The 24,114-nt window shown below is 43.5% G+C and overlaps 2 protein-coding genes across 2 annotated transcripts; one reads left to right on the forward strand and one right to left on the reverse strand.

Annotated features, from left to right (window-relative positions):
- Positions 1–11,236: 11,236 nt before the first annotated feature.
- LOC121550671 (phospholipase A2 pkP2-like) lies at positions 11,237–11,743 on the reverse strand. Its single transcript, XM_041863018.2, has 2 exons — positions 11,604–11,743; positions 11,237–11,405 (listed from the first exon to the last, which is right to left on the reverse strand). Exons 1-2 carry the CDS (start codon positions 11,741–11,743, stop codon positions 11,237–11,239), a joined length of 309 nt encoding a protein of 102 aa, XP_041718952.2.
- Positions 11,744–14,210: 2,467 nt separating this feature from the next.
- Positions 14,211–15,954, forward strand: LOC121551925 (phospholipase A2, minor isoenzyme-like). The gene is made up of 4 exons (XM_041864606.1): positions 14,211–14,292; positions 14,437–14,529; positions 15,383–15,510; positions 15,701–15,954. Exons 1-4 carry the CDS (start codon positions 14,252–14,254, stop codon positions 15,823–15,825), a joined length of 387 nt encoding a protein of 128 aa, XP_041720540.1. The 5' UTR covers positions 14,211–14,251; the 3' UTR covers positions 15,826–15,954.
- Positions 15,955–24,114: the final 8,160 nt, after the last annotated feature.

Consider the following 24,114-nt stretch of genomic DNA (forward strand, 5'->3'; position numbering starts at 1 on the left):
TAATGGATGTTAAACTAAGGCTAAAACTACTCAGTAGATTAAATCAAATCAAATGTTATTTGTCACATACACATGTTTAGCAGATGTTATTGCAGGTGTAGCGAAATGCTTGTGCTTCTAGCTCCGACAGTGCAGTAATATCTAACAAGTAATATCTAACAATTTCACAACATATACCCAATACACACAAATCTAAGTAAGGAATGGAATTTAAGAATATATACATATACGGACAAGCAATGATAGAGCAGCATGGACTAAGATACAGTAGAATATTATAGAATACAGTATATACATATGAGATGAGTAATGCAAGATATGTAAACATTATTAAAGTGTTCCTTTTCTTAAAGTGGCCAGTGATTTCAATAGGCAACAGCAGCCTCTAATGTGCTAGTGATGGCTATTTAACAGTCTGATGGCCTTGAGATAGAAGCTATTTTTCATTCTCTCGGTCCCAGCTTTGATGCACCTGTACTGACCTCGCCTTCTGGATGATAGCGGGGTGAACAGGCAGTGGCTCGGGTGGTTGATGTCCTTGATGATCTTTTTGGCCTTCCTTTGACATTGGGTGCTGTAGGTGTCCTGGACGGCGTGTAGTTTGCCCCCGGTAATGCGTTCGGCAGACCGCACCACGCTCTGGAGAGCCCTGCGGTTGCGGGCGGTGCAGTTGCCGTACCAGGCGGTGATACAGCCCGACAGGATGCTCTCAATTGTGCATCTGTAAAAGTTTGAGGGTTTTAGGTGCCAAGCCAAATTTCTTCAGCCTCCTGAGGTTGAAGAGGCTCTGTTGCGCCTTCTTCACCACACTGTCTGCGTGGGTGGACCATTTCAGTTTGTCAGTGATGTGTACGCCAAGAAACTTGAAGCTTTCCATCTTCACTGCGGTCTCGTCGATGTGGATAGGGGGGGTGCACCCTCTGCTGTTTCCTGAAGTCCACAATCATCTCCTTTGTTTTGTTGACGTTGAGTGAGAGGTTATTTTCCTGGTACCACACACCCAGAGACCTCACCCCCCTCCCTGTAGGCTGTCTCGTCATTGTTGGTAACTATAACTAGCTACATTAGCTGCAAGGTAACTAGCGAATTTAGGTGACTGTTTTGCGTTTTGAATTCTTGCTGAGCTATACGGTAGCTCTTGCCCATTCATCATGAATGTTTTAACTATCTAGCTAATTAGAACATACAGCTAACTAACTAGGTAGCTAGGTATGATATGCCAGGACTGTCACAGAGAGAGTTGTGTGGGAGAGAGTTCGTAATGTGTGTGTGTGCATTTTAATTCTAGCTAATCACTGCCACTAATACGCATGACAAGCTTAGTATCAACCAATTATCAAGCCTTTGATTGGCTTATCAATGTGTTACTGCTGGGCTAGAACAACATGTTCAAACATCTCCAAGACCAGGAATAATAAGAAACCTTGATGACTGGTGACCAAGGACGTGTTTTAATTGCAGAGAACATAAGCCCCGAAGAGCAGGAGATGATTCAGCTGGCAGAGAGGAGTGCAGGTATGTAGATGGCTCTACCCAATAAATTATCTGGATAAAAAGGCAGCCTATATCCTGTTTCTGCAGCTTGATGTACAAGTACACCCCCTGGACAGGATGTTAGTCTGTTGCAGGTCCTTGAATACCTAAAACATGTGGCGTGTCGGCCCTACTATGTTGTCCATTATTTCCAGATAATGTAGATGGTCTGCATTTATCCCTTACGAATAGTATAGGTTAATACTGCAGGCTACATGTCAGAAAAGCAGCACAGTTACTGTGGATTTAAACGCTTTTACTTCTCTTTTGAAAGCATTCAAGTGATAGGGATTCTGGAGATTACGGGTTAAAAAAAAAAGGACATAGAGCATCAGTTCGGAGGAGATTAAGAAGCCTACTGATTGGCCAGAGAAAATGTCAGCCACAGCCCTCTGCAACTACCTGAGGGTATGTTATTATTGGTACTTTTATCACCACATGGTGCTCATATCAATGGCTATTTTCACTGACAGATAAACAAAACATTTTTATTTATGTTTATTTTTTTATGTATGCCACCTTTTTTTCCAACTGGTGTTTCAAAGTATCTTTGTGATATAAAAAAAAGGTCAGGGGCAGGACAGGAGAAAGAGGCGAAGGCGAAGAGGCAGAAGACAAACTCCACAATGTTTAGTACATTGTGTGAAGATGAGTGTCGGGACAAGGAGTTAATTGGTGTGATGGGCAAGTCTGCATCAGTAGACACAATAATTGGTGACATAGACCCATAGGAGAAAGTGGCAGTCAGATATAACTGTATATATCATTAGTTTTTAAAAATGGTTTGTCCCTCTGTGTGGATAGGATAGCAGCTGCATCAGAGTTATTATGAATGTAACATGGTTCTTGGTCTGTTATGCCTTTGTAATTTTTTTCAGTTTAATCTTGCTGCCTACCCACTGTGCATAGATGTCAGTTCAACATCTAGTTTTGATTGACATTTGGTTGAGTTGTCAATGTGAATTCAATGTGAACCCTGACAAAACATTTCACCATGTCATTGGATTTAGGTTAAAAGTTTAGTGGAAAAAAAGACTAAATGCCCTGACGTTGGTGGCTTTTTGCAAATCCAATTAGTTTTCCAAGTTGATTCAATGTCATCACAGATTTTTGCTGTTTAAATTATGTGGAAACAACGTTGATTCAACCAGTTTATACCCAGTGATACTTTGTCCCTCGTGCCTGCTTTTACAATGTTTTTCATTGTTGCCAACAGGTTTCCTATTATGTGGCGTTGTGATATCCCTCGTGCTTTGGCTCAGCCTATTTTGTCCCTTGGCTGTCGTCTGCCCTTACCAATGTTTGTGCCATTTTCTGTTGTTGCCATAGGTCTCTCTTTATGTACTGCCTATGCGCACAGGGTACGGCAAGTGGCAAGCCCTTTAGCACTGTATTTTGTAATATCTAAATTTAATTTCATTGTCTACACAGAAATTGACTACTTAAAATGGTCCACAACATTGGGTCCAAGGAGGAAGAGATGCAGGAGTGGTCAATGATGACACACTGTCGGACCAGAGCTTTTACAAAGGCTGTTCACTTATATGTCAGCATTCCTTGGTAGGTACAGTGGGGGGAAAAGTATTTAGTCAGCCACCAATTGTGCAAGTTCTCCCACTTAAAAAGATGAGAGAGGCCTGTAATTTTCATCATAGGTACACGTCAACTATGACAGACAAATTGAGAAAAAGAATTCCAGAAAATCACATTGTACGATTTTTAATGAATTTATTTGCAAATTATGGTGGAAAATAAGTATTTGGTCACCTACAAACAAGCAAGATTTCTGGCTCTCACAGACCTGTAACTTCTTCTTTAAGAGGCTCCTCTGTCCTCCACTCGTTACCTGTATTAATGGCACCTGTTTGAACTTGTTATCAGTATAAAAGACACCTGTCCACAACCTCAAACAGTCACACTCCAAACTCCACTATGGCCAAGACCAAAGAGCTGTCAAAGGACACCAGAAACAAAATTGTAGACCTGCACCAGGCTGGGAAGACTGAATCTGCAATAGGTAAGCAGCTTGGTTTGAAGAAATCAACTGTGGGAGCAATTATTAGGAAATGGAAGACATACAAGACCACTGATAATCTCCCTCGATCTGGGGCTCCACGCAAGATCTCACCCCGTGGGGTCAAAATGATCACAAGAACGGTGAGCAAAAATCCCAGAACCACACGGGGGACCTAGTGAATGACCTGCAGAGAGCTGGGACCAAAGTAACAAAGCCTACCATCAGTAACACACTACGCCGCCAGGGACTCAAATCCTGCAGTGCCAGATGTGTCCCCCTGCTTAAGCCAGTACATGTCCAGGCCCGTCTGAAGATTGCTAGAGTGCATTTGGATGATCCAGAAGAGGATTGGGAGAATGTCATATGGTCAGATGAAACCAAAATAGAACTTTTTGGTAAAAACTCAACTTGTCGTGTTTGGAGGACAAAGAATGCTGAGTTGCATCCAAAGAACACCATACCTACTGTGAAGCATGGGGGTGGAAACATCATGCTTTGGGGCTGTTTTTCTGCAAAGGGACCAGGACGACTGATCCGTGTAAAGGAAAGAATGAATGGGGCCATGTATCGTGAGATTTTGAGTGAAGGGCATTGCAGATGAAACGTGGCTGGGTCTTTCAGCATGACAATGATCCCAAACACACCGCCCGGGCAACGAAGGAGTGGCTTCGTAAGAAGCATTTCAAGGTCCTGGAGTGGCCTAGCCAGTCTCCAGATCTCAACCCCATAGAAAATCTTTGGAGGGAGTTGAAAGTCTGTGTTGCCCAGCGACAGCCCCAAAACATCACTGCTCTAGAGGAGATCTGCATGGAGGAATGGGCCAAAATACCAGCAACAGTGTGTGAAAACCTTGTGAAGACTTACAGAAAACGTTTGACCTGTGTCATTGCCAACAAAGGGTATATAACAAAGTATTGAGTAACTTTTGTTATTGACCAAATACTTATTTTCCACCATAATTTGCAAATAAATTCATTAAAAATCCTACAATGTGATTTTCTGGAATTTCTTTTCTCATTTTGTCTGTCATAGTTGACGTGTACCTATGATGAAAATTACAGGCCTCTCTCATCTTTTTAAGTGGGAGAACTTGCACAATTGGTGGCTGACTTAATACTTTTTCCCCCCACTGTACTTACCTGAACAATACATTATAACACTGTCATAAAGATTTTCTTATACCACAGTGTTATTGAATGCCAGTTGTTACAGTGCATTCGAAAAGTATTTAGACCCCTTGAATTTTTCCACATTTTGTTACCTTACAGCCGTATTCTAAAATGCATGAAATCATTTCCCCCCCTCAATCTACACACAATACCCCATAATGACAAAGCAAAAACGGGTTTTTAGAAATGTTTGCAAATGTATTAAAAATAAAAAACTGAAATATCACATTTACATAAGTATTCAAACCCTTTACTCAGTACTTTGTTGAATTTCTCTCATTCTTCTCTGCAGATCCTCTCAAGCTCTGTCAGGTTGGATGGGGAGCATTCCTGCACAGCTATTTTCAGGTTTCTCCAGAAATGTTTGATCGGGTTCAAGTCCGGGCTCTGGCTGGGCCACTCAAGGACATTCAGAGACTTGTCCTGAAGCTACTCCTGCGCTGTCTTGGCTGTGTGCTTAGAGTCGTTGTCCTGTTGGAAGGTGAACCTTCGCCCCAGTCTGAGGTCTTGAGCGATCTACAGCAGGTTTTCATCAAGGATCTCTCTGTACTTTGCTCCGTTCATCTTTGCCTCAATCCTGACTAGTCTCCCAGTCCCTGCCACTGAAAAACATCCCCACAGCATGATGCTGCCACAACCATGCTTCACCGTAGGAATGGTGCCAGTTTTCCTTCAGACGTGACGCTTGGCATTCAGGCCAAAGAGTTCAATCTTGGTTTCATCAGACAAGAGAATCTTGTTTCTCATGGTCTGAGAGTCTTTAGGTGCCTTTTGGTAAACTCCAAGCAGGCTGCCATGTGGCTTCCGTCTGGCCACTCTACCATAAAGGCCTGATTGGTGGAGTGCTGCAGAGATGGTTGTCCTTCTGGAAGGTTCTCCCATCTCTACAGAGGAACTCTGGAGCTCTGTCAGAGTGACCATCGGGTTCTTGGTCACCTCCCTGACCAAGGCCCTTCTCCCCCGATTGCTCAGTTTGGCTGGGCGGCCAGCTCTAGGAAGAGTCTTGGTGGTTCCAAACTTCTTCCATTTAAGAATGATGGAGGCCACTGTGTTCTTGGTGACCTTCAATGCTGCAGAAATGTTTTTGTACCCTTCCCCAGATCTGTGCCTCGACACAATCCTGTCTCGGAGCTCTACGGACAATTCCTTCGACCTCATGGCTTGGTTTCTGCTCTGACATGCACTGTCAACTGTGGGACCTTATATAGACAGGTGTGTGCCTTTCCAAATCATGTCCAATCAATTGAATTTACCACAGGTGGACTCCAATCAAGTTGTAGAAACATCTCAAGGATGATCAATGGAAACAGGATGCACCTGAGCTCAATTTCGAGTCTCAAACAAAGGGTCTGAATACTTATGTAAATAAGGTATTTATTTTATTTTTAATAGATTTGCCAACATTTCTAAACCTGTTTTCGCTTTGACATTATGTGTAGATTGCTGAGGAAAAAAATTAATGTAATCCATTTTAGAATAAGGCTGTAACGTAACAAAATGTGGGAAAAGTCAAGGGGTCTATTTGCCTGGTTGCTAGACAAAAGCTAATGTTATTGCCTGTGAGATAATGGAAGACAAAATTAATGGAATGTGTGTGTGTATATACATTTTTTCACTTATTAATGCACTGGGCAAAGTGATTCTAGGAGTGGTTGCTCGTATAGAACTTAATTATATGTAATATTATACATATAATATAGCTGACTCCATTTTAAAGTATACTTGAACAAGGCAACAGTAAACGTCGTCCCCCACAAATGATTTTGTGTGACTTACAGATCCACAGTCCCCTCCCCTTTCATTGTGGGGGACAACAATGTGCAATTATGAGTTTATGAGCCCTTGTGCCTTGGCCCAATTCTGTGCAAGTACCAGAATCATTGACGGTGTTACCCAAATATGCAGCCAGTTCCATATTTCCTCCCTCAAGGTTGGGTGGATCTGGCCCCAGTGTTGGTCTTGGGGATGTGAGGGATCATGGCTGTTGTGGCTGTCATACAGCCTTTCTATAACAACCTTGAAGTCTGGCCTGGACTGCAGAGTGAAGGAGATATAGGCATTGCATCCCACTCTGAAACTTTTGGCAGTTTCAGTATGCCCTCTTGTATACTTGAAAAGGAAATAGTTACCAGCCCTGGAAAGAAAGAAATGGCAACCAATATAGCTCAATTGTACACTTCACAGGAAACAACCTGCTCTCAGTTATGCATTTTATATAATAATGAATACATGGACAGGGAGCCATGATCCTAGATCACACCTACTCTGCAATGCTTTATGAATGCAGGCCCAGATTACCACCTAATTGCTTTTACATAATTGATACCAACGATTACCAAACCCTACATGTCCTGTCCAATTCTTTCAGATAAACATGAAGTGACTAGGGGTTGTTTCTGGACTGGGATATGGGGGGGAGGGGTCATTTAGTCTTATCTGGTGTACTGTGTGGTCATAGGTACGCTCCCACTAAACCCATCCTTTCTCTTTCTGTGTCTCCTCAGCCAGAGGCCTTAGGACCACGGCTGAAGGCTGTTACTGCCTCCTTTTGAATCGGCCTTCCTCTTTCCCCGCCACCATCAGGATGCTAAACTACAATACCACCACATATGGGCGGCCCTTATTCTGCCGGCAAACCCCATTCTCACATACTTTGATTTCTTTACTTTATGAAAGGCCATCGGACCATAATTGTTTTGGAAGTTTTGTTAACGGTTTTGAGTGCATGGGATTTCCCCACAATTTGCAACAAACCTGTATTTGATCACCTTTTCGTTTATTTTGTGTGTGGCGTGTTTCAGAAACTACCAGAAAGCCTTTGGTTTTATGGCCTCCAGGTGTTTTTTTTAGGAATTAAGTTTCTTTTTTATCACATGGACCTCAACCTTTGTATCCCCTTTTACTGGGGTTTCATCTAACACCATCTGCTTGATGAATTCTGCCATACAAAGCCTGCAAAACAAAATAACATTACAGTGTGATGTTCCACTGCAGGAACCCCATACAGAAACCAGATACCTGCATTACCCCCGGACCGAAATTAACCCTGACAACTTGCACATCCCTTCGAGGTGTGTGCCTTGTCTGAGAGAGCGAATTGGAACAGAAAGGGTTGGAACTGGCCCAGAGGGTCAATTAATGTATATTTCTGTCATTGATATGAACAATCTGGGGAATACATAACCTGTTTAACAACTCATCTATGGAATGGTACCTGAACTTCACAAGTACAGACAGCTGAAAAACTTGACTTGAGCTCTGTTGTCATTGATGTGGATACTAACCCATACACCCTTTTATCATTCCATTACTTCAGAATAGATTTGTTAACAGTTTAAGGGTATAAGGAGAAACTTGAGTTAACCATAGGAATGTTTTGTCTAGTCCTTAGATACTCTCTGTAGGTTTCTCTTTGACCCCTTGCCACAGAGACTGGATCACTGAGTCACATAGTTGATCACTGAGAGGTGGAGCCTTTGCCTACTTTACCACAGGGCCTGCGGTGAAGTAAGCAAAGGCCCCACCCCTCAAATCAGAAGATTGGTTCTGCCACAGGGGCCCATGAAGAGGAACCCCAAGAAGATTGGTTCTGCCACAGGGGCCCATGAAGAGGAACCCCAAGAAGATTGGTTCTGCCACAGGGGCCCATGAAGAGGAACCCCAAGAAGATTGGTTCTGCCACAGGGGCCCATGAAGAGGAACCCCAAGAAGATTGGTTCTGCCACAGGGGCCCATGAAGAGGAACCCCAAGAAGATTGGTTCTGCCACAGGGGCCCATGAAGAGGAACCCCAAGAAGATTGGTTCTGCCACAGGGGCCCATGAAGAGGAACCCCAAGAAGATTGGTTCTGCCACAGGGGCCCATGAAGAGGAACCCCAAGAAGATTGGTTCTGCCACAGGGGCCCATGAAGAGGAACCCCAAGAAGATTGGTTCTGCCACAGGGGGCCCATGAAGAGGAACCCCAAGAAGATTGGTTCTGCCACAGGGGCCCATGAAGAGGAACCCCAAGAAGATTGGTTCTGCCACAGGGGCCCATGAAGAGGAACCCCAAGAAGATTGGTTCTGCCACAGGGGCCCATGAAGAGGAACCCCAAGAAGATTGGTTCTGCCACAGGGGCCCATGAAGAGGAACCCCAAGCTGCTAAATGAGAATAAACTGGGAAGTTATGAAGCTCTACTGATTTCTAGCTAATGAATTGAACTATTAAATGAATACACAAACACTGACAAACATTTGTATTGGTTTCCATTTATTAAAACAGTGGACAAGACAATCTGTAAGCTATTCATGTTAAATTGGCAACAGCATGGATCTGAGGCTTGTGTAAAAAGTGGATTATACACAAAACACATTCTGTCTCAGTAGCAAATTGACAGAAGTTTTCTACGACGGGTTCGTGTCACATCACACCACACAGGTAGCTAAATTGTATTTTTTTATTTGGTTACGAGACAGTGAACGAGAAGGAAATGTGCCTGTCCACAGCGCGCCACAGATAGAACAATGAGACATATTTCACCGGGTGTGGCGTTTCCACTCATTACCAAAAATGGCCGGCAGTGGGAGAAGGTGGATTTTGGCCGATATTCTGCTAATTTTCTCATCGATGAAACATTTGATCTCAATACAGTTTTCTGTTTCTAAAACTCGAATCTGTTACGAACTGAGTGGACTAAATTTTTTAGGTTTGACCCTTTGCCAACGTATTCTTTTTTTTTGTTGCGTTGTTTAGTTGTGCAAAGGCGAATTTAGTTATTGCACTTCACAGAGTAGGCGTTCCCTAATGGAAATATGCAAATACATGCTAGAACGCGCCAATAGGCTCTCGCTAGCTCGTGCTTGTCTCTGCCCACCTTCTTGCTTGTTCTACCCACTATGATTAATTTGCTCAGACATTCATGTAAGAAATGGTCTGATATCAAACACTTGGTTCAGACCTCTAGGAGACATGGTACACAAACAGTGAATCCAATAGATTAATCAGCAAGTGAAGTCAAGAGCTGATAACATTGTAGATGCTTGTTCATAATCCCTCTCCTTCCTTCATTCACTCTCCTCCGGTCCCTTTCAGACCCAGCTACATTTTACATTACATTTTAGTCATTTAGCAGACGCTCTTATCCAGAGCGACTTACAGTTAGTGAGTGCATACATTTTTCATACTGGCCCCCCGTGGAAATCGAACCCACAACTCTGGCGTTGCAAGCGCCATGCTCTACCAACTGAGCTACATGAGGGCGAATAAGTTGTATTTTTTTTTGTGATCCAATTGACATTTTAGTCATTTAGCAGACGCTCTTATCCAGAGCAACTTACAATAAGTGAGTGCATACATTTTTCATACTGGCCCCCCGTGGGAAGCTACTATCAACCATGTCAATTATGATGAATTTGAGATTCGAGTGAGAGGTAATTCACTTATTGGTAGCTAATGGACCATCCCCAGCCATTGTGCGTTTTACCCAACATGACCCCCTGACCTCTGTCCTCAGGGACTTGTAGTGAAGACTGGTGGTCCTTCCAGGGTAGTTGCTACCTGGCATCAAAAAGGAAACTCAGCTGGAACAGTGCTGAGGAACAATTTATCGAGCTGGGAGCACACCTGCTTGTTCTTAACAGTGAGGATGAGCTGGTAAGGCAGTATTGGTCTCATATCAGGGTCTGTTGGCTGTGTAAATGTGCGTTAAAGGTCCACACGAATGACACAAGCTTTGGAATGATGCGGACTGCACCCTAAAGTACATTTACATCTGTGAGGCAAACGGGAAATGAGAAACAGTAGATCCATGTTTGCCATTGACATGAGCTGTAAGCTATGCCAGTGCTGCCTCACTGATATAACATCATGACATTCTCTGGGTACAGGAGAAAGGATGGATTTCTTTCAGTGACTGTATATAAACATCACATTTTGGTATTGTTTGTACCAGACTGTTGAGCAGAAGAAGCACACAGTGCATAATATTATTCACAGAATAATGTTTGCTTAAAGCTTGGCATGTCAGAATTTAACAGCTTCCTTAGTTATTTTCATCAGATATTTTTCTGATATTTGTGGGTGAATATGAATAGCAAGGGAGATTGAAACCGACCAATAACCAACACAGAGGCACATATTGGATCGTGACAGTTGTTACTGATTTCAAGAGAAGCACATGCTAGTACAGTACTAACAGAAAGCAGGGAGGTGGGCCACTGCAGGTTATACACTGGTTTCCCGTGCATTTCCTTCCTAGCAGTGCTCACCGGGAAGGTGCTCATGCTCTGGGTTTACTCTGCCTTGGCAAAGCACATGGCTGCCTTTGTCGCACTCACAGAATATCACATGGATCGTTGTTTTCTGTATGACAGAGAGAGACAGAACAAAGAGAAGGATGGGTAAATGGCATGGCAAGTTTAAGGGGGAAGTAAAATAGAGCTTCTCCAATCTAAAAGATCCAGAGGACTAGAACATCCTAAAGAGGGTACTGTTGCAGAATAAAAGTTGACAAAGGGACCGTTTTTTAATCATAGAATTATGCTGAACACTCATCTTCGCAGGTGACAGTCTTAGAAGCTCTATCGCACTTGTAGCTGTATATTTCAGTGTAAGGGTTGTCAAAGATGGTCCAGCAATCCTCATGCTGGATGGCATCAGAGTAGCACTGATCATGAATCTGACAGCAATTGGAACACAGGTGGCATCTGTTTCAATACAAGTATGTCTGACTTAGCATAGCTAATTGACTTCACGATAAAGCTACTATATATAGCCCCCCCCTCCCCCTACACTGTATAACTCGCCCATCCACCTACACAGTGTTCCCAGACTCACACTTATCCTCCTCTCAGATTCTTGCCTGGTGTTTCGTTACCCATGCCCCCCAGCCTCCACTCCATGACTGCGTACCTGTCCAGTGCATCCACAGGTGTGCCGAGCTGCCCTTCCCACAGTAGCAGCCATAGTCAGCATAGTCCAGCACAGGCCAGCTGTCAGGGTTGGCACAGACAATCATCATCACCCTGAACCAGGATAGTCTCATTGAGATAAAAATCTATTTTTCAAGAGACAGTATAACATGCATAGACTCAGTAAGTCATTGTACAAGGCTTGACTGGAGTCATGAAATGGAAATGTGTGGGAATTTAAGCATGTGTTTTGTCATTTACACAGCTGTCTGCTGGAATACAATGTTCTTTGGAAGAGAGTTAGGGGAAAGGCAAAATTTACCTTTTAGAGTATTAGCAATTGATAGGATACAGGAAAATGCTGATATTTTAACCCTAACAATGACTGCTTTAAGAAAGCAATATTACACTAGAGCAGGGCTCTCCAACTCTGCTCCTGGAGAGCTACTGTCCTGTAGGTTCACTCCAACCCTAACCTAGCACACCTGACTCTAATAATTAGCTGGTTGATAAGCTGAACCAGGTTAGTTACAACTGGTGTTGGAGTGAAAACCTACAGGAGGGTAGCGCTCCAGGAACAGGGTTGGAGACCCCTGCACTAGAGTATATTACACTATGCATCCTTATCCACATTGTGATTGTGCCTACACACGGTGGCCGTTGCATCTACACATGGTAGTAAAATGTGTCTCTTATCCGTCCACATTGTGACTAGATATCCTGGTCCCTCCCTGTATGCAAATTATTTGAAATGTTTTCCCTAAAAATGTATTATTTTACTGACACATATTGATGCCATAAGTCATTAGCATCACCTGCCAATGATTTTAGAGGGCGGGTGGTGATGATTTAAATGGTTTCAAACTTTCACTGTCCAGATCTGTCTACACTTGTAAGGTTGCGTCTATGCCAGTGTTGCCCAACTCCAGTCCTCGATTAACACAATAGCACACATTTTTGTTGTAGCCCCAGACAAACTCACATGTTTCAACTCATTTTTTTGTATTTATTAGGGATCCCCATCCCCACTACTCTTCCTGGGGTCCAAATTAAGGCACTTATATTACACATAAAACTAAAGATAAAACAGTACATCTGTACTGTAGTCTATCACAGTGCCATCCGTTTTGTCACCAAAGCCCCATATACTACCCACCATTGCGACCTGTATGCTCTCGTTGGCTGGCCCTCACTACATATTCGTCGCCAAACCCACTTCTAGGCAAATTCCCGCCTTATCTTAGATCATTGGTCACCATAGCAACACCCACCCGTAGTATGCGTTCGAGCAGGTATATCTCACTGGTCATCCCCAAAGCCAACACCTCCTTTGGCCGCCATTCCTCCCAGTTCTCTGCTGCAAATGACTGGAACGAACTGCAAAAATCTCTGAAGCTGGAGACTTATCTCCCTCACTAACTTTAAGCATCAGTTGTCAGAGCAGCTTACCGATCACTGCACCTGTACACAGCCCATCTGTAATTAGCCCACCCAACTACCTCATCCCCATATTGTTATTTACATTGTTATTTATTTTGCTCATTTGCACCCCAGTATCTCTATTTGCACATCATCTTCTGCACATATATCACTCCAGTGTTAATACTAAATTGTAATTATTACATTTTACATTTTAGTCATTTAGCAGACGCTCTTATCCAGAGCGACTTACAGTTAGTGAGTGCATACATTTTTCATACTGCCCCCCCGTGGAAATCGAACCCACAACTCTGGCGTTGCAAGTGCCATGCTCTACCAACTGAGCTACAGGAGGGCAAATAAGTTGTATTTTTTTAGTGATCCAATTGACATTTTAGTCATTTAGCAGACGCTCTTATCCAGAGCAACTTACAATAAGTGAGTGCATACATTTTTCATACTGGCCCCCCGTGGGAATTATTTTGCACTATGGCCTATTTATTGCCTTACCTCCATAACTTACTACATTTGCACACACTGTATATACATTTTCTATTGTGTTATTGACTGTACGTTTTGTTTATTCCATATGTAACTCTGTGTTGTTGTTGTTTTTACTGCACTGCTTTGCTTTATCTTGGCCAGGTCGCAGTTGTAAATGAGAACTTGTTCTCAACTGGCTTACCTGGTTAAATAAAGGTGAAATAAAATAAACATCATATAACATTGTTACACCACTGCATATCTACAAAACAAAATGTATGTAGTAATTTCTTTTAGTAATGTGCCTCCCACAATCAATCTGCTCTGGATTTGGGGAGTGTGAAGAGACCTCTGGTGGCATGTCTTGTTGGGTTGATGATCAGATGACAAGTTAAATCAGGTGTGCTTGTCCGGGGCTACATCTAAAATGTGTACTGTTGGGGATACTCGTGGACTGGAGTTAGGAAATACTGGTCTACACAGGCACTAATTGGTTTTTTGACCAATCAGATCAGCTCAGAAAAAGATCTGATGTGAAAAGATCTGATGTGATTGGTCAAAAGACCAATTAGTGGGAAAAAATATAAGAATTGGGCTGCGTGTGTAAACGCAGCCTAAGATATCCAGACACAATGTGTGTCTGACTACCTCCGCAGGTGGTCAGGAAGATCTAATCACAATCAGATCACGATGTGTCTTCTAATCATCTAAACCTGTCTAAAAATATAGGCACAATCGGAATGTGGACAAAATCAGGACAAAGTACGGATGTTAGAACCAGGTATAAACGGGGCTATGGATAGCAGCAATCCTGGGTAAACCAGTTTTTTTTCAGTATTTGAGCCCTGAGATGTCATTCAGATTCCTGGCTGAATGACACAACCCCTGCCAGTTTACCGCTCATCTTGTCACTTGTTCTCTTTAGCCTCCCTTCATCCAATATAAGAGGTCAAGTTGGTGTATCCCCCCGTTGTTTCCCCTGTCATGCATCCCACCGCCCTCCTGTTGCTGCTGACCGGTAAGACTGTCACATTCTAATTTTGATTAGAAGATTGTTGTCCCCTTGAACCAACGTGGAATAGACGTTGAATTGACGTCTGTGCCCAGTAGGCTGTAACTCTGTTATATGGAACGTCAATGTCAGGAATATGTGCAGTACATTTTTTACATTTTAGTCATTTAGCAGACGCTCTTATCCAGAGCGACTTACAGTTAGTGAGTGCATACATTTTTCATACTGCCCCCCCGTGGAAATCGAACCCACAACTCTGGCGTTGCAAGTGCCATGCTCTACCAACTGAGCTACAGGAGGGCAAATAAGTTGTATTTTTTTAGTGATCCAATTGACATTTTAGTCATTTAGCAGACGCTCTTATCCAGAGCAACTTACAATAAGTGAGTGCATACATTTTTCATACTGGCCCCCCGTGGGAATCGAACCCACAACCCTTGCGTTGCAAGCGCCATGCTCTACCAACTGAGCTACAGGAGGGCCAATAAGTTGTATTTTTTAGTGATCCAATTGACATTTTAGTCATTTAGCAGACGCTCTTATCCAGAGCGACTTACAATTAGTGAGTGCATACATTTTTCATACTGTAGTGTGACTGATAGCTTCATCTCTTTCTTCTGCCAGCCTGCGCAGCCCATGGTTCACTGTTGCAATTTGTTAGAATGATCAAGTGCACCCAGCCTGATGTCAACCCCTTCATGTATAATAACTATGGCTGTTGGTGTGGCTTGGGGGGGACTGGGAATCCCAGGGATGAGTTGGATCGGTAACTGAATTTCATTAAACTTATGTTGGACATCATGCCCAGGTTTTTGTGTGTATATCTCAAACTCTTTACTTTCTCCTCTTTAACTCTCAGGTGTTGTGAGGTCCACGACCACTGCTATGAAGCGAGCAGGCATCTTCCAGAGTGTCGTCCCGTCATTGACTCCCCTTACATCAATCGGTACAGATTCTCTTGCACGAATGGGCAGGTCTCCTGTTCAGGTAACAACTGAACTGTAGAAACAAAATAATATGTGGACATACATTTGCAATAAACAATACAATCTGTCCAAGCTCTATGAAACTGTCAGATGCACTGACGTTTTGTTTTAAAGATGAGGTTTCAGCTTTGTCTGATTATAACTGCTAATAATGTTTATCATGAGCCTAAACCTGTGTCCTTACTCCTCAGCCTCCAACCATGTGTGCCAGGCCTCAGTGTGTGAGTGTGACCGTGTCGCCACCAACTGCTTCGCCCAGTCGACCTACAACCCTGAGAACAAGAACCTGGACCCCAAAGTTCACTGTCTCTCCTGAGCCAAGTCAAATCTGGAAGCAGCACAAACATCTGAAACTAAATAGGTATACACAACTGTAGATTCACAGAATGTTTATGAATGAATTTTTTCTAACAAAACTGACAACCTGATTAAATTATTGAATGGCCCTCTTGAGTATTTGTGTTTGTTAGTTCTACATTTTTATTTAAGGCATAGGTGCCAGACTTGCAACCGTTTCAATTGAAACAGTTTCTCCAGCTCAAAATGCGTATCAGCCAATTCAAATCGTTGATTTATTTGCACGTGACAGAATGCTAAATTGTAGCTGGTCCCATCAGATAAAATGGCAAACGTTAGGCCTATGCTAACTTCACCAGGTGGCAGTGATTATATCCTGGAACAAGTTCTGCATCAGCCAATTAAAATCGTCGACGTAGTTGGACGTGTTCTTAACATAGCTCAGTCCAACAGCACATTCTGCTCATTAAAGCAACTATCACGTGTATTTGACTGACTGGCCAAATTGCTCAATGTCAAGTGCCTAGTCGCAGTGATGTGTATTCATGGGTGCCAAGGGAAGCCAGGCTTCCCCCCAAAAAAGTACCAATAAAAAAAAACATACTTTCTTTCGTCTCTCTATGTGTTTCATAATTTATTTAATACATTATAGTATAAAATAATACCCAATCAGCGTTGAGCTAAACTGAGTGAGCTCAACTGTGAATGGTCCTGACACACCAAAAAAGTGTCAAGGGAAGCCAGTTTGGATTTGGCTTCACATCAAAAGCAAAACTAAATTGACAGAAACAACTTGGAACTGTTGCAACCTCATTGTGGTGTTGTCCTCTGGTGGCTGGCTAGCTAAAATTGGCCCTTTCTTAAATTAGCCATGGATGGAGATGGGGATTTGGACTTCTGGTTTTACTTGATTCTCCGTACTGGTTGATTATAACGGTGATTCTGATCCAACCATAAATTCATATATTGTGCCCCTGGCCTGAGAGGATGGAAGTTCAATATGTAGCAGGCTAATTTTAACTAGCTGGCTCATCGTTGCCCATGAAAATAAGTTAGGTTAGCGAGCAAGCATTTTAGCCATGTAGCCTAGGACAACAAAAACTAAAAGCGTGTACGGTATGACCGTAATAGACCGTTTCGTCAACATTAAAGGGAGGAGGATGGCATTGGAGTTTCTCTACAAGAAGGGTGAGTAAACATGTTTTTTCTACTTGCACAAACGAACACACAAAGAAATCAGAACCATGGACAGCCACATCATATTTAGCTTATCTTGGTATCTTTTAGTGGTCACTGAATTAGACTAATTATAGGTGATTTGATGATGTTGAAAATGTTGATGTTGGAATAGTGGAGGCAGCTCCTGTTTTCTTTGCGACTTGCGGTAACTCTCCGTGGTTCTAAATCAATAGTTGTTTAGTAATCCGAAAATGTCGGAAACATTAACTTGCTTGACCATGCTGTAGGTCATGTAACTGTTGGTTACATGCAATATGCTTTGTGGATTTCACTGGACAGAGGATGCTCTCCGGTTTTGTGATGAAACAAAGGTGTGTTTGAATTTATTCTGCCACTGTTTCTTCTCGTCTCGCCATTAGGTCTATATATCACGGTGGCAAGGCATATGAACTAACAAGTTATAGAGCGAACAACGCAATTATCATCTGTATCTCCACGGCGTACATCGGGAGAGTCCATGACACTGGCTATCTTCTTCAGGGTGACATGCTGTGGCTGTCCAAACTTCTCATTCAGGGCTGCCATGGTGTCTGAGTAAGGCGTGGGGGAGTTGAGGTATGAATCTGCCACTAGGCAGGCTTCTTCTAGCTTTAAGTAAACCAGCTGGCAGGAGGTTCCCTAGTGCGATCTTCAGGCGAGCGAACTCACTTGGATCTCGGCTGTTGAAGTTAGGGATGGTTGGTCTAGGCCCTCTATACGTCTGCAATGCTGCTGTGGCGGTGGAGCCTCTAGGGGGCTGCGGATGGTGTTGAGGGTCTGGACTAGATATCCATGGAACTTGACCTGGTCGGTGACCGGGTGGGTGCTCTGGTTGCCTTTGGCTGGCGGCTCTTTGTGGCTCATAGGCTGCTGCATCAAGGTGAGCCCTAGGAGGAAAAGACTGCCGGGTCACTGCACCAACGTAGCGCTGTGAAGGTGCGGCACTGGCCTGGTGAGGTGGTTGGCGATAGTCGAACAAGAAAAGGAAAGCCTCACACTCTAGGAGCTCAGATGCAATAATTTAATATCCTAATAACCAACGTTTCGACAGACAAGCTGTCAATAATGACAAACACTGCGGGTCACTAGTTTACAGTGCCTTGCAAAAGTATTCATCCCCCTTCGCGTTTTTCCTATTTTGTTGCATTACAACCTGTAATTTAAATGGATTTTTATTTGGATTTCATGTAATGGACATACACAAAATAGTCCAAATTGGTGAAGTGAAATGAAAAAAATAACTTGTTTAAAAAATTTATAAAAAATAAATAACAGAAAAGTGGTGCGTGCATATGTATTCACCCCCTTTGCTATGAAGCCCCTAAATAAGATCTGGTGCAACCGATTACCTTCAGAAGTCACATAATTAGTTAGATTGCACACAGGTGGAGTTTATTTAAGTGTCACATGATCTCAGTGTATATATACACCTGTTCTGAAAGGCCCCAGAGTCTGCAACACCACTAAGCAAGGGGCACCACCAAGCAAGCAGCACCATGAAGACCAAGGAGCTCTCCAATCAGGTTGGGGATAAGTACAGATCAGGGTTGGGTTATAAAAAAATATCAGAAACTTTGAACATCCCACGGAGCACCATTAAATCCATTATTAAAATATTGAAAGAATATGGCACCACAACAAACCTGCCAAGAGAGGGCCGCCCACCAAAACTCACAGACCAGGCAAGGAGGGCATTAATCAAAGAGGCAACAAAGAGACCAAAGATAACCCTGAAGGAGCTGCAAAGCTCCACAGCGGAGATTGGAGTATCTGTCCATAGGACCACTTTAAGCCGTACACTCCACAGAGCTGGGCTTTACGGAAGAGTGGCCAGAAAAAAGCCATTGCTTAAAGAATAAAATAAGCAAACACGTTTGGTGTTTGCCAAAAGGCATGTGGGAAACATATGGAAGAAGGTACTCTGGTCAGATGAGACTAAAATTTAGCTTTTTGGGCATCAAGGAAAACGCTATGTCTGGCGCAAACCCAACACCTCTCATCACCCCGAGAACACCATCCCCACAGTGAAGCATGGTGGTGGCAGCATCATGCTGTGGGGATGTTTTTCATCGGCAGGGACTGGGAAACTGATCAGAATTGAAGGAATGATGGATAGCGCTTTTGTACCCCCTCTCCTTGAATTTTCTTTGCGTCTCAGCCATATTTCGGTCGAAATCTGATTGTTTTTTTACAAATCCTTTTGATTCGACAGAATTGGCTGTAGGGCAAACTTTTTTTCAAGGGAAGCGGGTGACAACTATCAGCCCTCAACAAACTGTTACGATTAGTAGGTTTCCTGTAAAGATCAGTGTATAGAACATTATCCTCACAAAAATCAGAAGATCAAGGAAACTGATTTGACGTGTGTCAGATTGGATCGTAAATCTCAGGTGCTCAGAACAAGAGTTAAGAAAAGCAAAGAATGCCTGGAGCTGTTTTAAGTCACCCCTCCATAGAACAAAAATATCATCAATGTACCGTTTCCAAATAATAATGTTAGGCAAGAAAACATTTGAGAGGGTTGAAAATTGACCGTTTCTCAATGTAACCCACATAGAAATTAGCATAGTTAGGAGCCATAGGGGATCCCATAGCGATAGTCCCCATCAGGGTGGTAACTTAGCTCTCTGGGACACGGCGAAGGTGTAGCCTCTCTTGAAGGGTGGCCTGGAGTCTTGACTACTGAAGCTGGTCTGCTCTGCTTAGCAGCAGTGGAAGTAGCCTGAACCCTCATGACTTTGAGCTCATTCATCATCTTATCCAGGAGGTCTACTACTTGTTCTTTCTCTGGCTGCTCTGATTCTTCCTCTGAAAGTCATGGTGGTGGATCAGGCCACCCACTATCATCGCATTCCTCTTCATCGTTATAATATGCCATTTAGCAGACGCTTTTATCCAAAGCGACTTAGTCATGTGTGCATACATTTTTACGTATGGGTGGTCCCGGGGATTGAACCCACTACCCTGGCGTTACAAGCGCCATGCTCTACCAATTGAGCTACAGAGGACCACAGGAGTTATCGTACTCAGGTGGGGGAATGAGGTGGACTGGGAGAACCGACTCAATTTGTACAGCGGGGCCAGCCTGTTGTTGAGTAGACTTTTTGAGGGTATAGCTGGCCGCAGTCGGGTTAAGGGGTGGCTGGATACTGCAGACCTTATCCACAAGCTTCCTCATTTCCTGTTTAACTCCGTCAAACTTGGCAAATTCTCTCTGTACGGCTAGTTGAGATACACGCAGCTTCTCATTCTATTTCTGGATCTTCTCTAGCTCTGCTTGGTAAGCTGTTGGCAGCTTCCTGTGTTCCCGGTAAGCATAGGGTATGGAGGCTTCTCTGCTTACCTCCATGTGCTCTCTTTTTTTTTCTCTGCAGGTTGTGGGCTAGCTGGGGTTCTGAACCATACCCTCTGTGGTGATGGCTCTGATGGGCCCTCTCTGGGGCAGCATCCCATTGAACCTGGCAAGTGGATGAGGTTGCACGTGACGAGGTGAAGGGGGTTATCTTGGCTGCTCCTTCATGATGAGAATAACACTCCTCTTCTTGCCCATGTACATCATACCGTGCTGTGCTATGGTGTGGTGAAGCGTGCCGTTTATGGCTCACATAGCCTACCTCGTAATCTTGTAGATGCTGTGGTGGCCGTGTCTGATGCTTCAGACGAACTGCTGGCTGTGTGAAAGCTTCACTCACGTAGTAGTCTTGCATCTTGCTCTGGGAAAAAGCACTGAAGGTACGGCTTGAAGGACCACAATGTAGTGGAGGACCTGTTGGACAGTATATTCTTAGCGTTTTCTTAGCACTATGCGTTCTCTCCCAGGTGCTTGTAAGGGCACAGATGACAGACAGACAGGATTCCAGTTGAGGTAGTTTAATGACGCTGATTCACATGAAGCAGGAATGGCACAGCACAGTGTATGGCTTGACAATTGTGTTAACCAAGAGTGTGTGTGGTTCTGAAAAGGGGGAAATTATATACAATAGTAAATTGCAGGTATAAGCTTAATACAACCTCCAATTACATATGCTAAATGTATATGCCTACAATAGGTTATGTGCTGCACAGGACAATACAACCTAACAACATGGCTGTGACTTCACTAATGAATAATCAGAGGAGTGCAACTACACTGCACTACCGAGGAGCACCATCATCCTCACACAACTGCATGAACTTGAACATATATAACTACATCCACAAGGCTCATTGCTAACAAAATACCCACATAATCTATACAGTATACATCCATACAACCACAGGGCATATACGACTAGACACTGATGGACATTATACTGTACAATTAAATGCTAAATGTCTGAAATGAGATGACAGAAACAACAGGGTTAGCAAGCTTACAGTTGCTAGCTCGCGGTAAAAACGCTAATTAGCATAACAGAGAGGAGCGCGTCCACAACACATGAATAGTAAGGAATATGAACTCACATTTCTGAAGGACGCACACTGGCCTTGGCTAAAACAAAGAATGCTAACTAAAGGTAATCACAGGAGATAGCTGGAATTTATCACTTGGCTTGTATACTTTTTCTAGTTACTTCCTTCTCCTCAGTTAGAGATCGCCCAGCATGCTCTGCTCCACATCACCGGTTGGCGGAGCTACAGCTCTCCTATGATGAACTAATATTTACTCTCAATAGTCTTTCGTACAGTGGGTCTCCCATAAACACCAATGCAATAGCAGCTGGGTCAGGTCTACTTAGTTCATGGATGGGCAACATTGATGGTGGTGGGGGCCTAAAAAAATCTGAACTCCTGAGGGGCCGCAGTTGCTCGCGGTTCTGCCTACCCACATGCCCCCCCACCACATTGAGAGCAAAACATTTTAGTAGACCCCCTCTTGACAGAGGAGATACATATTTTTTTGAATGTAATATAAACTATTCTAGGAGCCTATGTTTGTGTATGATCTTTATTCATTGTTCACTTGTTTTTCAATGTCAGGTACAGGCAGGGATGCCTGGGGCCTTCAGCAAGTTAGACACGGGGTAAGAAATAATTTTAACATCACAGATATACAGTGCATTCGGAAAGTATTCAGACCTCTTGACTTTTTCCACATTTTTAAAATGTTTTTTCCCTCATCAATCTACACACAATCATTTACATTTACATTTACATTTTAGTCATTTAGCAGACGCTCTTATCCAGAGCGACTTACAATACCCCATAATGACAAAACAAAAACATTTTATTGTATTTTTTCACATTTATTATAAATAATAAACGGAAATATTACATTTACATAAGTATTTACTCAGTACTTTTGTTGAAGCACCTTTGGCAGAGATTACAGCCTCGAGTCTTCTTGAGTATGACGTTACAAGCTTGGCACACCTGTATTTGGGAAGTTTCTCCCATTCTTCTCTGCAGATCCTCTCAAGTTCTGTCAGGTTGGATGGGGAGCGTCGCTGCACAGCTATTTTCAGGTCCCTCCAGAGATGTTCGATCGGGTTCAAGTCCGGGCTCTGGCTGGGCCACTCAAGGACATTCAGAGACTTGTCCCGAAGCCACTCCTGCATTGTCTTGGCTGTGTGCTTAGGGTCGTTGTCCTGTTGGAAGGTGAACCTTCGCCCCAGTCTGAGGTCCTGAGCACTCTGGAGCAGGTGTTCTTCAAGGATCTCTCTGTACTTTGCTCCGTTCATCTTTCCCTCAATCCTGACTAGTCTCCCATTCCCTGCCGCTGAAAAACATCCCCACAGCATGATGCTGCCACCACCATGCTTCACCGTAGGGATGGTGCCAGGTTTCCTCCAGACATGACGCTTGGCATTCAGGCCAAAGAGTTCAATTTTGGTTTCATCATACCAGAGAGTCTTGTTTCTCATGGTCTGAGAGTACTTTAGGTGCCTTTTGGCAAACTCCAAGTGGGCTGTCATGTGCCTTTTACTGAGGAGTGGCTTCCATCTGGTAACTCTACCATAAAGGCCTGATTGGTGGAGTGCTGCAGAGATGGTTGTCCTTCTGGAAGGTTCTCCCACCTCCACAGAGGAACTCTGGAGCTCTGTCAGAGTGACCATCGGATTCGTGGTCACCTCCCTGACCAAGGCCCTTCTACACTGATTGCTCAGTTTGCCTGGGCGGCCAGCTCTAGGAAGTCTTGGTGGTTCCAAACTTCTTCCATTTAAGAATGATGGAGGCCACTTTGTTCTTGGGGACCTTCAATGCTGCAGACATTTTTTTGGTATCCTTTCCCAGATCTGTGCCTCGACACAATCCTGTCTCACAGTTCTACAGATAATTCCTTCAAACTCATAGCTTGGTTTTTGCTCTGACATGCACTGTCAACTGTGGGACCTTATATAGACAGGTGTGTGCCTTTTCCAAATCATGTCCAATCAATTGAATTGACCACAGGTGGACTCCAATCAAGTTGTAGAAACATCTCAAGGATGATCAATGGAAACAGGATGCACCTGAGCTCAATTTCGAGTCTCATAGCAAAGGGTCTGAATACTTGTGTAAATAATTATGTAAATAAGGTATTTCTGTTTTCGCTTTGTCATTATGGGTTATTGTGTGTAGATTGATGTGCCCCAAAAATAATGTAATCCATTTTAGAATAAGGCGTTACAAAATGTGGAAAAAGTCAAGGGGTCTGAATACTTTCCGATTGCACTGCAGCATAGGCCTAGTGATACTGAATAGATTACATTGGACTCTTAGGGGAGAGTGGGGTAAGTTGAGTCACAGAGTTAGTTGAGCCACCCAGGGCCGGCTTACTGAACGGGCACGCAGGGCTAAATTCTCTATCAGCCTCATGGAACAATAGCAGGAAATTAGCCTGAAAACCATGAGTTGGAACCAAAATGATTTTCCAATCGTTTCGCTCTGTAACGTCAGTAGGCTACAGCTATGCTTCGGAGGGGGCCCAACCCATCGGCTTCTGGACCAATCAGACGGCCCCGAATGTGTTTGCATTCAGTGAAGGGTCGGGGAGGTACTAGGGGAGGTACTCATTGAGGAGAAGAAACTAACGACCATGGATGTGGCGTAGCATTTGGCCGGAGAAAGGAGTCTGGGTAGCCAGACAACATTTCATGGAGTCTGTGAAGGAAGAAACCACATGGAAAAA

The sequence above is a fragment of the Coregonus clupeaformis genome, chromosome 18 (assembly GCF_020615455.1).
Source record: "Coregonus clupeaformis isolate EN_2021a chromosome 18, ASM2061545v1, whole genome shotgun sequence".
Classification (NCBI taxonomy): Eukaryota; Metazoa; Chordata; class Actinopteri; order Salmoniformes; family Salmonidae; genus Coregonus; species Coregonus clupeaformis.